This window comes from Acyrthosiphon pisum, chromosome X (assembly GCF_005508785.2).
Source record: "Acyrthosiphon pisum isolate AL4f chromosome X, pea_aphid_22Mar2018_4r6ur, whole genome shotgun sequence".
NCBI classification, from domain to species: domain Eukaryota; kingdom Metazoa; phylum Arthropoda; class Insecta; order Hemiptera; family Aphididae; genus Acyrthosiphon; species Acyrthosiphon pisum.
The window spans coordinates 36,450,413-36,468,099 of NC_042493.1; the positions used below are offsets into that span (position 1 = coordinate 36,450,413).

Below are 17,687 nucleotides of genomic sequence, written 5' to 3' on the forward strand. Positions count from 1 at the left end.
TCGTCGGTCGGCGGACTTGGACCCACGGGACAAAGTCGCTATCGCACGCACACGGAAACATTATCTATGTATATATAATATTATAGCCTAGTTTATACTGATGGTCAACTGGTCACTCATCTTTGATCGTCACAGCCAAAGTGCATTTTTCGTCGATATAAAAATCTTAAAAATAATATTATGATATTTGTATTTGTAACATAAAAAGATCATCTTAAAGAGTGCTACTTTGTCTACAACTCTAGCTTGCAGAAATTAGAGCTATAGCCACACCAATCTTGCGGGTGACTTTGGAAACAAAACATTCAATGGATTTGCCTGAATTTGTCAGTGGTCTTAAATAAACTACTTAATCAAGCAGGTGCGTGTGTTAAGGTAATGTGAAAATTGTGTTGGTATAATAATACATGGTAAAAATATTATACAATATGACGTATAAATTGTTATTGAATTATAGAAAGATGTATGTGCATTTTTATTTAATTGTTTCTGTTATTTATCTTTATATTACGATCACATTCCTCTGCTTTTTCTATTAAACCTTTGAAATATTTTTTTGCAACTATGTGTTTAAAATGTATGCTATCAATTAATGTTGATGAATACATTTCATTTATGTTGCGGATCTTGGAATGAGAATAAGCCTCCTCAATACTCAATAATATTGTATTTGAAGGGGACCATTCTAGTTCTTTATTCCATCGCACTAATCTCAATTGTACTATGTCGTTGCAGTCGCTAATAGCTGATTTTCCTTTCCATATGATAGTTACAAGGTAATATATATCTTCTGCATTTAAGAAAAACGCTAAACAAGTTTTGGTGCATAGTTGTGCCTCAGTTGTTTTAATATTTGTCAGTATGTTTTCATGGGGTGTTAAAACAATTTGGTCTATTGTAATTCTATATAAATGATTACAATCTTTACATGTGGCTGCTTTTGTTAAATTTAATTTCATCACAAATCTATTTAAAGTTTTTAACTTCCTACAATTATAGCATTTAATGAAGCTTATAGGTTTTGATATTTGTGATGCGATTGCTGGATTTATTTCTGGTTGTTTAAGAATCCGTTGAAAAGATATTTCAATACGTTTCCTCAAAATTTTTAAATTGTTGTCTTCAAGTTGAATAACATTCAACATAGTCAACTCTCTCTTCAATAAATTAATAATCTGTTTTGTTAAATCTATTTCTTTTAAGGGCTCTAAAGTTTCTTGCAACTTAAGAAGCAATTTAGTTCTTTCATCTTTACTCAGATCATTTCTCTTTAGGCCTATGTAGAGTTCCATCAATTGTTTGGCTCGATACGTTTCTGGAGTTTTAATGGAAATTGTTTCACCATTGCTTCTTGTCATGATAATTGGCTTAGATAATTTATATAGTTGTCCAAATATTTTTTTATCTTTTGCTATTTCATTAACTTGATTCCTTTGTTTAGTTATTTCTTTAAAGCATTCCAATTTTTTTTTTAAGTGTTCTTTATTTTCACTAATTACACATTTTGGTGATTTATTTTTTACATTACTTTTAATGTTTTTATAATGATCATGAATTGCAGAATAAAGGGCTTCAAAATCCGTAGTCTTAGTGGGATACTGTAGATTCAATTTATTTTGTGACTGTTCAAACCTGATAATATTTTTTAAGTTTTTCTCTTCATCACACGTTAGTTGCTTTTTGTAGTAATAGTATTCCAAAATGCGGTTAAATTTCTGCCTTGTTATCCATAATCGCACAGACTTTTGTATTATACGAGCATATTTATCAAGTTGTTTTATTCTGTTTGCATCGGGAAGTATAACAGGACAAGGAGCTATTGTTAGAAAAGAAAAAAATTAAATATGTATCGATTTTCTTATCTTATCTAATGATTACTTATTTCTCTGATAACATTTAGCGATCGAAGAATATCCATTGATTCAGTCTGAGTACCACATTCAACAACAGATTCAGTATTTCTGTCTTTAGTTTGGATTGTTTGAATTGATATTGAAATTGTATTCTCGTTGTACTGACTGTTAAAGTCAATATCTTCATATACTGTTTGTACCATTGTGTTTCTATACAGCCTACCCGTATTCTTATTTTTGTATCCTGTTGTATGTTTTGGCATTGTGGCATTAGTGTCGAGTATATTTCCATACTCTGGATGTATCTTAGGCTGTGATGAAGCATTGGGTTCCTGGTATATCTTTTCAACGTCTTCATGATGTTTGATACTTACTGATATTTGAATGGGACAATTATTCCATTTTTGATTTAGTACTGTAAAATCGTTTGTTTCATATACTTCATGTCCATCATGCATAACACATTTTATTTGTTGTATATTTTTTATTTTTGGTTGTAAGGCTGGTAAAATGAAACGTTTCACATCCAAAATTGTATCCGATAAAGCAAAATTAGTTGACAAAGTATTATTGTTGGGTAGTGTTACTTGAACAGGAATAGAGATATATTGATTTGGAGGAATACACAAGTCTGAGTACATTTTGGTATCTCTGTCAATATTGACATTCTCTGATGTAGTAATTTCTATCATGATTCACATTCATAAATACTTTTATCAACTCAAATAGTATACTGAATTACAATCTAAGTGTTTTATTAAATTTAGAAGAATAAATGTTTGTTGTATTATATTTACAAGCCAACAGATATTTTTATTATTTAATTTCTTATAAAGAAATCTATCGTGAATAAAAACATTTTGTGTTGAATATTTACTATTTATAGAATTTGATGCTTATTAGTTACGGTATTATAAGTTTTTCCAAGGAACAATTTCTTATTGGCTTAAGCTATTATTGATTTTAATTAATATTGTTTATATGAATAAATCATGCTACAAAATCTCAAATTCAAATCAATTAATGAATTAACATTACAAAATGTATATTGTTTGTTATAGGTAATGATGCAAGAAATATGTGTGCATGTAATTGTCATTACAGGAGAAGTACATCTTAAAAAAGGTTTAGACGACCTTCGTAAAACGTATAAATCAATAAAAACTCTAATCAAAACTTAATATTTAAAAGCTAAATAACTTTAAACCTAAAATTTAAAATTTAATAATTTAAATTGAATTAAGATTTTTCTTAGGTAAACTTAAGGGTTTTATATCTCATACGTCATGTAAATCATGTTACCTAATTTATAAATATCAAATTTACTTATTTAAAAAATATTTCTTATAGATTGTAAAGATTATAAATTTATAAAATAATATAGAAAAAAAAGAATAGAGTTACATAAATCCAAATATATGTATTTATTGTGTTACTAATAACAAGATATTTAAATTAATCACTTTTAATTTTTTCATAAGGTACGCTAAAATTGATGTAGTTGCTTCAGCTCCAATAGTGCCTTTTCGAGAGATTGTAGTGGTTTTGTCTATAGTGGACATGGCGCATGATATTGTTGAAAACCAGAATCAAGTAATTATTATCATAATTATACAGTTGAACCTTTGAAAATTATGTAAAAAACAGATTATTAATTATATAATAAAAAAAATAAAAAATATTAAGATTCTTGTTTTAATGGTAAATAATTAATTAGTAATTAACAATTATCTTTTGTACATGTATAGAAAAATGAAATTGAAGAAAATCCAACTGGTCTTTTGAATGTTTATACGTCAAATCGTCTATGTTTTCTTAAGATTCGGGCAGAACCTTTACCAATAGCTGTGTATGATATACAGAAGGGCTGGTGCATACTGTGCAAAAATCAGTTCAGGAGAAGTCACATAGAACACATTTTGTGATATACGATGTTAAGAATGTAGACAATAGGAAGTCTATAGGATATCTCTAGGTATGCTAACGCCTCACAGTGTTTTAAAATCAAAAATAGCTGGCCAAAATTCAAATACATCCTATTTTTATTTTTATTTTTTCAATAATTTATTAAATTGAGTAATTTTATAATATGATTTATGGTATTTTACTTTTCCACCATTTATTACATTTTTACAATTTTTTTTTTTTTAAATTATCAATTTTATATGTATTTAAAAATAATAATATAAATCATTGTTTTTTCTAAAGATACACATATTTATTATAAATAAAATTGTACAAGTTAAGTACGTACATTGATAATTAACTGTATGCATTTTAAATTGGGTATATTTATAATTAATTGAGTACCTATTTGTAGGTATTTTTTGTATACTTTTAATCGTCTTCGTCTGTTACTTCTTTACTTTCGTCCGCATGTGAATCACTATCGGAATCGCTCTCTTTTAATAATAGCTGTTTGACTTCAACCGAGAAAGATCTTCTTTTTCGATTAAATTCTTGAAGTCCGCTTATTTTAGGATCTGACGATAGAAGTAGCCAATTAAATAAGTCCGTATTCGTATCAATTCATGAGGTTTTTCTTGTGTAATTTTCTCGATACTTTTTTAAATCCTTATTTCGGGCTTCTTGAGCCTCTTCACTCAACTGACCAATTGGTATTACAAAAGAACCTATTATTACAGACCCATGAATCAAAATTTTATGCACACTAAGTGGCATGTAATACCATTCATATAATCTTACATACAGATTTGCAGTATCCCAACAATAATCTTTAAATTTAATCAAATTTATTTTTTGACCACTTGATAGACTCTGAAGAATAACGCCAAACCGTATTATCAGCGTTTCATCAATGCCGGTGATTTCAGCTGATATATGATGATTCTTAAAGAACCTTCTAGCAGTATTACCGTCATTACTACTGCCAAATCCTTGCTTAGGATAATCAACCAAAAGTCCTAACTTTTCTCTGAAATTATTTTGAATATTTTTATTCTTGCTGCCCATAATAATAAATCTGTTCCATTTTTTTTACTGACTTTCCATTGCTTGAAGTCCAATCTGTATGATATGTGTAAGAGGCATTCGAAGAATCGAATGTATGCATGTAACGTTGATAAACCGTATTTAAACGTTGACATATCAACTATTGCCTCTTTCATTTGATTTAAATTGTTCATTTGAGAAATCTAGGCTCTACATATTATGTAACACATTATTGATGAAGTTTTTGTAACCGCATTACAAACTTTACTATCAATCATAGTAAATTTCGTAGAAAAGTTCACATTAACTTTATCATTTACATAATATGGACGAAGTTGGGAAATTTGTAAAGTTATATACTGTTCTTCGGCTTGAGACAATTCTGTAGTCTCCTTGGCGTACTGCAGTCTAATTGATCTACAATATCTGGTAGAACATGCAGGGTTTTGCCAAATTATAGTGTTGTTTACTTCATTTGTTAATTGTATTGATACCATAGAGGTAACAAATAAACTACTATCATCAGAATGACCTAATGTAGTTTGTTTGTATTGCGAAAAACCCGAGCTACCGTCGAATCCCCATTTACAATACAAAATATAGTTTCCCGTCTGTGATTCAATAGAAACACTTTGAATAATTTTTCAGTCGTATTAATAGTGCTTGTAACTTGACTTCACATTTTTCTTCAGTAATTGAAATATCTTCAGGATAAGCATTTTTTTTTTGACGCTGACACTGTATTGTATAAAGGATAAAGATTGTGGTTAAGTTTTACAGCTTGCTTTCGAAGAAGTTTATATTGATAAACTGATAAAGATACCGAAATTATCAATGCAAGTGCTTCATTGATAGTCATTTGCTTTGGGTTCTGTTTTTGTTTTTGCAACATCCAAGCATCGCGTATTCTTTTGCCTCTAGTGGGAGTCGTACTTTAAATTTATTTTAATAGTTTTGCACTATCTTCATCTCCGTCTAGTCTTCGCTTCATTGATGTACTGAACATAATTTGTGATGTACTAAATGACTGACGGAGACTTTCTGATTTTTTCCTTTTAGTCTTATCACTACATTGATCAAAATCAGTTATTGGTCGACCCACTGAACCTAAACAATTTTTATTATTTATTTTTCATACTACTTATACAATTTAAATTTTAACTAAAAAAAATACCTGATGTATTAGGAAAAAAGGTGTACACTATATCTGGAAAATCTAGTTTGGTGTTAAGCCAATCTGTATTATTGCCAATAAAACGAGCATTAGTTCGATTTGATTTCGACCACTTATGAAAGTATCTACAAAAAACACAACCAACATAATTATCCTATCGCCTTTTAATATTTGTATACAATATACATATACGTTTTTTTATGAGAATTTGTATAAATATTCAGAAATATAATTTATAACTAGCAATGAGTAATAAAGAATAAAGAATAATACAACTAAAATGTCTTACTTGTTAAAAAAATGGCTTTCTAAATATTGTTTTATAACGTCGATTGCCGGATTGCTTGCAAATCAATGGAATTTACCGTCTGCTGATTAAACTTGAAACGTTCACATACAAAGTTTAAGACTATTTTTTTCTTTTCATTATTAGAAAGATTTTTATTAGAATAAATTAAGTCGTGAATATATTTTCTAATAATTAAAGGTAACGGCATAATGACACACACATATATATATATATATACTAGGCGTTAAATCACAAAATAAAAATTTGAAGCTAAACGTTTTAAATAAAAATGTGCAACTTCAGGCAGCTAGATTTAACGCAGTATTAATGTATAGAATGTATGTTTTAATTTGGCATATAAATGGAAGGGGAGTCTTGTGGATAAATATAACTAATTGCCTCATAATCTTATTGATACGAATAAATAAGTAGATACCTCCATATTGGTACGTAATTAAGGCTCTTAATATCGGCTATTATTAAATTTATCGCTAAATTATTTTATAACAACAGACAACAATTCTGAATTTGTTATATAAATTTAAAAATGTTATAGTAAAAAATTAGCTTAAATCTATTTATTTACAAGAAAATCAATAATGAATATTGAATATAATTTGCGCCATTTCCACTATTGATGATTGTTAGCGTATATTTATAAATCAATGAATAATACGAATAATAGTATTTTATTAATCTAACTTAAAATTTAATTTTCAATACAAATGTTATATTATGAATTATAAATGGAATAAACATTTATTAATTTATTTAATTCTAATAAGTAATAGTTATAATTATTAGTTTTATTAGGAGATAAAAAAAATATTTGATTAATTACTTAAGTATATGGTTTCTTAAGAGTATCCCGAGTAAATCCCGGATATTTTTTTCTTTAATCTTGAACTACTTAAAATATCAACATAATATTATTTATTTATTAATATTGAAATATATAATTTTTTTTACCTGTAAAACAAATTGTTTTTGATCTTCATTTGTAGTAAACTTGTCGTTATATTCCTGCATAAGTTTGACTCCTCGTTCTTTATTGAATTTAATATGCTTTTTCCTTTCTGGTACCCTTCTAAATTATGCCACTTTTCTGGTTGAACCTTTAAAAAATCTTCAGGAATATTGAATCTTTTGAATACATTTTTGGAATTCGCACCTAATAAATCCAATGGTAAATCTTTGTCGAGAAAGTGTTGTACATCTTCAAACTTAATAATGTACTTTTTTTGTGGTTCTCTTTCAGGTTGTTCTTGCAACATTTTTTCAGCCATTTTTAGTCGTGTGTCAATATTTAATCTTTCATCAAATATTGAAAAAGCAGAACACTCTTCACTCAAATACCACAAATGATTTATGAACTTCATTATTGCTTTTTCTGCTACTTCTTTATCGTTTATTTTATAGAATTCTAATTTTTTTAGAAACATTATATCATTCATTGGAGCTGTAATTGCGTTTGGAGTTAAAAACCATGAAACTGCATTGCATTTGATAATAAAAGAACATAATCTTTTTAACGCCTTTTCTTCACATTACGTAATTTTGAATTGTGTTCGAAATAAAAATATTTTTAGACAATACAACGCTTTTGCCATCCATCGTGCAAGATGAGCACCCGGAGCTTTAAAACGTATCCTCCTTGGTTGCATACCTCCTAAAAATATTATTATTAATTCAAGAAATTCTTTATAGTCATCTCTAGGCAAATCTTCTTTAATTTTATTTGTACAAAATTATATTGTTTCATCAGCAGCGTCTTTTAAAATATCTTTCTCATTCTCATCGGTGGACCATATTAAATATGAAATTGTATCTATAATGTTCCATTCTTTTCTGAATTTTTTTAATACTAAAATATCTGGCCCTGTACTTGTTGCTAAATTTACCTCAGTAAATACACCTTGTAGAACTATTTCATACACATGATGCCTACATGCCAAATATAAAATATCACGATCAAGTTTTTGCTCTAATAAATGACATGCACCGTTTAATCTACCTGTGTTACTAGCAGTTGTATCAAATAAAAAAGCCTGTATTTTGTCTAATAAAGACCATTCCTCTAGAGTGTCATATATAGCAGAACTTGTTTCATATCCCGTACCCGAATCAAGTTTTGGAACTCCTAACAACTGCTCTACATTCGGTGCTGTAACAATTACTAGGAGTCGATGAACTTTAAAATGTCCAGTTATATCTGGTAATAGTTTAGAATCCCAATATAGTACGTATGATTTAAAATTTAAATTATCAAATCTATATTTCATTTCTTTAAAAATATGCTGTCGAAATTTTTCCCTAGAAGATTTTATTGATGTTCTATTAACAATATATTATTTGGATCTACTGATATTGCATCTAAAACTGCAGTTAATATATGGACACAATCTCTGTCACTTACCTTACACTTATCAAAAACAGCTGCTAATGGTGGAGATATAATTTCTTTTCTAGCTCTTTTGGTTTTTGTTGGCCCAGACTTAGATAAAATATTATCTTGAATTTCTGATGTACTAGGAATAAAACGATTTGGTGATTCTAGCATATTGATACTACAACTAGAGTTTGAGGAATCAGACAAAAATGATTCAGTTTCGGAATAGTGTACTAAAAAATAACTTAATTGATTAACTTGTTAATATAATTTAAATAAAATGTATAGACATAAGTTATGTTGGTACTAAAACAATATATATATATAAATATTCACAGCTTAAATACTTAACTATAAAAAAAATTAAATATTTCATAAAACACATACCTTGGTCAAGAATTGACTGTTGTTTCTCTTTAAGCAATTTCAATTTTTCTTCTTGGGCTATTTTTTTTTTCAATTTTCGTTTGTTTGGTATCAACTCCAAGCATACACCCTTGGCGTCCTTTTATTCGCTGTGCAATTAAAAATTGTTAGTCCTCGTCAATTTTTATAATAGATAGAGCGTCAGCGTGTGCTATGTCGAACAAATCTTTCAAGCTGTCTTCAAATTATTTTTGTTTATTTTTATTTAGTTCACTGGTACGAGCTTTATGCTTTTCTAGGTTTCGTAAATCACTGTAAAATTTTTTGCATTTAGTAATACAATCCGAACGATGATGTGTTGGTATTCGAGGTTTTTTCCAATAAATAAGACACTCGTCAATAACTAATGATGCACTTTCTTGTAAACTAAGATTAACAACACGCATATTATAAAAAAGTACACTTAAAATATCTCTTTTTGAGGGTAATTTTCCACCGGTTATTTGATTTTTCATAATCCCAACCAAAAACACTTGTTTTCGCGACATTTTAAACCAATAATTCTAATATGAATAAACGATTAATAGTCACTGATCACCAAAATGTCAACTGTGATAATATTACTGCGACAACTAATAGCTACAATATTTTTAATCTAATAAATACTGTAATACGGCGCGATAAGACTATTGTGAATGTTTTTTTTATTGAGATAATTTCTATTCTATTTTTAACCCAGACGTAAATAAGTTAATGATCAATATGCAACGAATAATATTTTGTATAGTGTATACATTACGATGATAACGAAAAAATAATATCATTAATTCGTCAATTCAAAATAAGACTTTTTATTCGTATTTTTAATCGATCTACGGAGATACGGTAAAATCAATATGTACCTAGCAGAAATTGTGCACATTATTTTCATTATTGATTTTCATGTAAATAAACAGATTTAAGCGTATTATTCATTATAACATTTTTTATAGAAAATAAGATTATTTATAATAAAAGTACTATAATATTTTACTGTAAGTAGAATAGTTTTTGAGATAGTTAGGAAAAACTGAAAAACTACCCAAAATCGAAATAATCAACCCTCTTGGGCACGTCTTAGAGTCAGTCAATCTTGACCAAATTATACACATGTTATTTTTATATGCAGAAGATCAGATTTTGGGGGTCTCGCTTCAAAAATTTTTAGAAAAAAATTATACCTCTATTACTAAGGACCACCCTAATATATATGTATATATATTATATTCAATATATAAAAAATATTTAAACATACCAAATATGTCTATTATTCTTACGGGGAACGTATTGCAACTTGAATGAGGTTCTTTTCTTTTAATAATCATAGTTGCTGTTACATGCTTAGGAGGCCATTTCCACCATAACTCAGTTTGGCTTCCAATACCTGTAGTTGTGAGCCAATTATCTGGTATTACAGAATATTTATTTTCTCTTTCAAAGAAACCAATTATCCGCTGAAAATGATTTATTCAAAAAATCAATAATTATAGATAGGTAAGGTAGGTACACTTGATTTATTTTACAAATTATTACTGATGTAGAAATTAACTACATATATCAGGTACCTAACTAGGGGATGAATTGTATGAATTTATGTTTGGTTATCATTGGCTTAAGTAGTGTAGTCACACAATATACCTACCTACATAATAGATATAGGCCATAAAAAAATTTTGCTGGTAAGTAAATATATTAGGTATATTATTTAGTTCAATTTTTTAGGCATACATACAGTATTACTAATGGGGTAACTACAAATAATACTTAGTATAATAATATGACTTACTTGAAGTTTTTGTAATGAAGTAGGATCCTCCATCTTGTAGTATCATGATGTATAACCGGCGACGGCAGCCACTGAATGGAACAATATAATTATAAGTACTTGTATTATATTATTACTTAGATTATATTTATGTACCGGATCACAATAATGAATACAATGTTATTGCCGCACGAACTAAACAAAAGCTAAAAAGCACGTGTTTATGACGACGCCGTAGACCATAAGTACAAATGCCGATTTTCGATTTTCGAATATCGAACAACGTGCGACGACTGGCGACACACAAATTAATTATTTTATATATCGCGAGCTCATGAACATAAATTATAATTCTGTAAAGCACTTATAATAAACGACTCGCTCGTACGAGGGCTAGTACAAAATGCTGTGGGTCACGTCGTGACTCGTAAGACTCTTTATTATGGTATGACTGTCGAAACTCGAAGTCGAAGAACTAATAAGTCGAATATGATCGTAATAAAATAATATATTAATACCATAGAAATATACCGAAATATAATATTTTTTTATCAATAAACGCGTATACTCATAATTTCCATCTCAAAATAATGTCATAATTTATAAACAAATAACCAAAATACATTAGTTTGATAGAAACATAACAAGAGGTATATACTCTAATTAAAGCATTTAAACATCGATAAGATAAAATGACAAATTCGAGCTTTCGATACCACCTATATAATATTAATAATTTTGTTTTTCTATTCGTGTTAAAACATAAAACTTTTTTCGATTTGTTAGAGTGGTCAAACTCAAACGAGGTTTAGGTTTGATCTCAAAATTACAGTCTTGGTACCTACATTGCCAACCGAAATAAAATGTATCCAAAGACGGGAAATTAAGTTGATAAAATATCTGTCGAAAACCGACAATTAAAAATGGATTTTTCGGGACAAAGTAGGAAGCAAAACGGGGAAAAAACTTGCAACTGTAGGTGAATATAACAATATTTGTCAGTGTATATTATTATTATAAATATTATATAAATTAGTGTGCAAAAATATAAAATATTGTATTATTATTAATCATTATGCATTGCTAAAAAAGTATCTTAAAATTATTTATTTAAAATATACTTTTTTTTTAAATGTGAAGTAGGTATACCTACGCAGTATAATTATATAAGTAATAATAAAATATTATACCTAACTAAAACAATTGGGTAGATGGTTAAACTATACTATATTAATACTTTGAAGTTTTTCTTAGCTTAATATTTATAGGTACCAGGTACATACATTAAATTTATATATAATTTATTAATATAATAGAGTAGATAAAAAATATAGGTACTATCAGAGCATTATCTAACCTACAAAATATAATACATTCATGGAATGAGGAGTTTATACAAATTCATGAAAGAATGTTTAACGACTTCAACCTATAACATTAAATTAGTAAAAAGTAAATATTAATATATTATTATTTAACCTCTAAAAGTGATATATCTATTACCATTAGGCATTGTACAAAATATATGATTTGGAGTATATGACGCCAAATTATTATAATAAATAAAAACACTGTCATTGATTTCTTTTTCTATTTCTAATGAATTATAATGTTCATCAAATATTGTAGCATTTAGTTTGAAATATTAAAATATAATTAATTCATTATTACAAAAATATATTTCATTTATCATACCAAAATTTGGACCATGAATTCACATATATCTAAAGCAAGAACCATTTTAGATTGTGTACCTTGAACTGTTATCCATGGGCAATTTATTATTGAATCAAATGAATCTTTTTGTATAAAATGTCTTATAGCATCTGTGTATCAATGTCATCAGTAATTTCATTTCAAGGACCTAATTATGTTTCATCACTTAAAGTCTCTTTTATAAATATGTTGTTTAACCGTAATTGGTGTTTTATAGCAAGGGTTTTATATAATATATAACGGCGTTTGTTAGAAGTATTTGCAGATATAAGGATATATATCATATGGATATATTATATGCAGATATATTAAATTCACTTTAACTTTTTGTTATTAATTTTATTATATTTCAGTAGTTCAGTCTATTTCGTTTTTATGTCATACATATTAACAAACTTAACTGAAAAAAAAAATCATTAACTTGTCAGCCTTGATCCTTTATAGAGAGATTTTTGTGTAATCCCTTCTTTGTTATGCATCGATTAATACGTAATGTTAAAATATTGATGTATTTATGATATTTTGTGTGGTGTGACAAAGGTGCCTCTGGTACCTAATTTATTGTGTTGTTTTTACCTATGTCTTGATTGTAGAATTTTTGAAGTTGTCTTGCAGTATAATATAATATGAGTTACAACAGTGTAGTCTAGCGCCGCTGATAATTGATTGGGTTGTTTTTACTAAACGTCTGATCGGAGAGGTATTGAATATTATATTGTATATTTGTATGTGTTCCATGTGTCGCTTTGTGTGTATAAAAATGCGTATAGATATAAGCCTAAAGCGTATGTATAATGTATATTGGATCACCGCACATTCCATATGGGTCGTCGCTATTAGTTATCCTGTGTTTTTATTTACGAATATATATGTTATATATTAGAATAAAACTTTTGGTTTATATTGCCCAAGCTAGGCTGGGAAATTCTGGATAGAGTGTCTACTGTGGCCGAAACATTTATGGAAATCACAAGTTTGTATAGATATTTAAAGTTAAAATTTGAATTAAGACTAAAATTAGATCCAGGAACACCTCTTTTCGCGTCACAAATTATTACAAATTGCTTACTAATTTTTTAGAAAAAATTAAGTACCTATGCAAAGGGGACTTTCAAGATGCTGGACTCATGAAGCTGATATCATGATCAATATGTTGCATATTCTACTTGGTAGAAATATGTCGATATACTTATATAAGTTATATTATTTAACAATAATATAAAAAAATGATATAACACTTTAGTGTTTTAACTAATCACAAAGGTGGGCATTAACTTGTCAAAAAGTTAAAGCTAAGTTAAAAAGTAAATTATTTTAAGCTTCTTAACTTAACAAGTTAATTATTTTTATTTTTAACTTATTAATTTATTCAGTAAAAATTGTTTTTGTTGTAAATTAACTTTTTATCGTGCTATTGTATATTAATATTATAATATGTATCATTACAAATTAATTTAATTATGATGATATATTTGCTATATTTTATAACACTTAATGTTATATATGTGGCATGGAATAAAATTAATATATAAATATACCAAGTGCAATAATTGTTAATTCAATTATACTGAACTCGTAAATAAATTAAGTTGTTATTATTTAACTTCTGATAATTTATATTCTATTTGGACACTTCATCCAAGAAACTACTTACTGTACATGCATTTCGTATTGCTCTTAATTTAAATTTAAATTTCTATACTTCGAGTGTACCTAAAGGATTGAACCAAAACATCATAACTAAACTCACTGCCATTTTAAATCATCTTTTGAATTGATATAATATTTTACTTCAGTTAAGAAGTGGCGCCATAATAGTGCCATTATCAGGAATTAATTGATTTGAAATAATTAGATATGGAGAAATTGAAATTTTATTTACATAAAAATACAATAAATTATTAATTGGTAGGTCCCTAGAATTTTTTATGTATAGGAATTAGTATTTTTTGTAAGCCGGTGCGGCGTACGATTGCTTGTAAGCCGGGGCAGCAGAGTAGGCCGGTGCGGAGTATGCTGGGGCTGGGGTGGAGTATCCGTAAGCTGGGGCTGGTGCGGAGTAAGCTGGTGCGGAGTAAGCTGGGGCTGGTGCAGAGTAAGCTGGTGCGGAGTAAGCTGGGGCTGGTGCAGAGTAAGCCGGGGCAGAGTATGCTGGCTTGTAGGCTGGGGCGGCCGATGGGTAGGCTGGGGCCGCTGGGTAAGCTGGGGCCTTGTACGCTGGCTTGTAGGCCGGTGCGGAGCTGTAAGACGGTGTGCCTTCTTTCTTCACTTCAGCGACGAAACCGTTGTAGTCGTCAGCGGTGTATTCGACGATTCTCTTGGTGCCATCGGGTTCGACAAGGCTGTAGGATCCTTTGACGTAACCGTTACCGTCGCTGTATTCGGATTGGCTCTTGATGTCGTATGTGGCATCGTCGTGCACGCTGTATTCGAAGTTGTATGGGGCTGGGGCGTAGGCAGGTTCCGGGGCGTAGGACTTGGGTGCGGAGTAAGCTGGTGCTGGGTAGGCGGCGGCGGGTGCTGGGTAGGCGGCGGCGGGTGCTGGGTAAGCGGGAACGGCGAGTGCGGTGGCGAGCACGCAAGCGAACACGGCGACGGTCTGCAACAGAAAAATATGAAGGTATATTACAATAATATGTCATCTTAATTAGGGGTGACGTTTTTTTTTAGACAAATTACATATATTATTTGAAATCGATATTATTATCAATAAAAAAATCCACCGTCAACGATATTGCTTTATATATCCATGTTATAATATCGAATCAGTGTATTATATGACATATTATTATTATTCATTAAATAATTTATTGGTTTGAAAATGTATAAATAGTATATTACTAGTATTATAATATATTATATAGATAGGTACAGTTGTAAAATTATGCAGGTACGACTAGAATGTACACAAGGTTCGATTATGCTCTATACAAGTACTAACGCATTAATTCTCGAAATTTTTAAAAATTAATTTAAAACTAAATTTACTAGGAATTAACTGTACCTATCTATCACGCCAAGAAATGTAATCATGGGTGTGTTTTTTTATGTGTGGCAAAGCGGGCATTTGCCTGTGGAGGCAAATTACTGCAGCCAACCAAAAAGTATTTTTGACAAATGTCTGAAAATATTTGAAAATAGTCCCCCCCAAAGTCAATCCTTTAACACCATTGAATGAGGTAAGTAATAGTATAAGTACGTAGCTGTTTTTATAACCACTAGGCGAAACGAAAATCCAATGTTTAGGTATAGAAACAAAAAACGCGTATTTATAGGTAGGTAGGTACTTACTTGGAATGCCATGATGATGGTGAATAAATAAATATTTTTGGTTGTTGAGTGTGTTGACTGAACGTTGACTGAGTGTAAAGTCTATTGTCGATCGTCCGCTTTATATACGATTTTGTGCGTCGATCCACTCCCGCCGAAGCGGTGAGTTGTTAGTACCTATTACATGACGTAAAATTTAGTATGATGCAAACCAGGTGGTGGTGTCTCGGCCGTTCTCAACGAAGGCTTTCCCGTTCCAGTAACCTTGTATTCAGATTTCAAGCTCAATACTGTCAAAACTACAAATCGCACTAAATTATAATTATAATATTAGACGAAACCAAGGCATATTATATTATTAAAAATGTGTGTATTGGAACCAAATAGAACAGACAAAATAATGTAGGTACCTATACTGTGTACCTATACGTATTGTAAAATTAAATTCTAAAACCAGAGAAGAGAGAAGTCAACCTGCTGTATGCATATAGTAGGTGTAGATTGTACCTCGCCATGAGTAATATGCTGTAGTAATGGATGTGTTAAATATCGATTCAATGATAAAAAAGCAGGTAAGTGGATGTCGTTCTGCTGTACAGTAGATTACAAGTGGGTCATTGTATAATGGTTGTATTAAATTTGAATTCAATGATATAATATCATTGTATAAGAAAAACGATTCTGAGCGGAGACGGTTTGTCAGTCAGGATATTTTATATTGTTATTATTTACTATAATCTGTAAGTTGAATTAATATTTAAATATAATAATTTTTTTATTTGTTTCTATGGAAATAAGCAAAGCTTTAGAAATTAAAATCCCTTTTTTAGCGTTTTTTCGTAATTTTTCGGTGGTTTTTCCAGTGGCATTAAATAACTATTGAGAAAATCGAAAAATGACCTCTTTAAAGTACCATCTTGATCCAATTTGCTAAAAGATAAGGTACTATATGTTGAAATCGAAACACTCCTTCTGGAAGAAATTTTGTATACAGGATATAAAAAAAAAATAAAAAAAAATAAATAAACACCACTGTAAAAACAATAGCTCCCTCGCTCCGCTTAGAATCTAAAATTTGCATAGGTACAAAAAACGATTCTAAGTTCTGTCATCATTTATTAGAAATGCGGTAGATTGAATCAATTTTTACCAAAAACATTGCATTTTTTAAATAATTAATAATCATAATATTATATATCAATATCTTAAAACATTATTGTTATTAAGTTTTAAGTCAATACTGACGTACTGTAGAACGGTCTGAATAATAGGTTAGTGGTGTAAATAGCTTAAATACTTAAAATATTTTTAAAATGTCATTGTGTGTGGTAAAATTAAATCTAAATAAAACCTAATTAAACCTATTTAACCTAATTAACCTAATCAAAATAAAATATTTAATGGCAAAAGGTTTCAAGTATCCATGAATAATATTATTTTTAAATTACAACAAAAGAATAACTTACATTTTTATTTATATTTAAATATCCAAAAAATATGAACTTTGACTTCTATAAAAAAAAAGTATTTTTGATATTTTTAAATTGCTATAAAAAAAACTTGTATATTATAATCTTTTATTAAATATTATTTATTTTATTTAATTTAATTAAGCTTTTTGATCGAGAATAAACTTTTTATCAACTTTTATAAAATAAAACTAAAAAAGTTCGAAAATGTAAAATGTATGTAAATAATGTTTTCCCTATTTTAATACGTATAAACATTTTATTCTAAATAATTAATAATTGTTATGATAATAATAAATATATAAATATACCTATAGGTGTATTAATATCTATATGATATTATTTACCATTGCAAAGGTTTAAAAATGTCAAGTTTTGTTTGTTTGTATTAAAGAATAAAGATTC

General features: G+C 28.8%; 2 protein-coding genes across 2 annotated transcripts; both read right to left on the reverse strand.

The window, feature by feature from the left end:
* Positions 1–464: 464 nt before the first annotated feature.
* On the reverse strand, positions 465–2,603 carry LOC100573678 (IQ and ubiquitin-like domain-containing protein). The gene is made up of 2 exons (XM_003241229.4): positions 1,879–2,603; positions 465–1,816 (listed from the first exon to the last, which is right to left on the reverse strand). Exons 1-2 carry the CDS (start codon positions 2,543–2,545, stop codon positions 480–482), a joined length of 2,004 nt encoding a protein of 667 aa, XP_003241277.1. The 5' UTR covers positions 2,546–2,603; the 3' UTR covers positions 465–479.
* Positions 2,604–14,401: 11,798 nt separating this feature from the next.
* Positions 14,402–15,910, reverse strand: cp43 (cuticular protein 43). The gene is given in 2 exon segments (NM_001162629.1): positions 14,402–15,142; positions 15,835–15,910. Coding segments are annotated over 2 exon segments (672 nt in total). The 5' UTR covers positions 15,847–15,910; the 3' UTR covers positions 14,402–14,482.
* Positions 15,911–17,687: the final 1,777 nt, after the last annotated feature.

Coding starts and splice junctions, on each gene's coding strand:
- LOC100573678 (XM_003241229.4), bottom strand. CDS start 2,545: ATGATAGAAATTACTACATCAGAGAATGTCAATATTGACAGAGATACC. Junction 1,817..1,878: donor AAATGTTATCAGAGAAATAA/GTAATCATTAGA, acceptor TTCTAACAATAG/CTCCTTGTCCTGTTATACTT.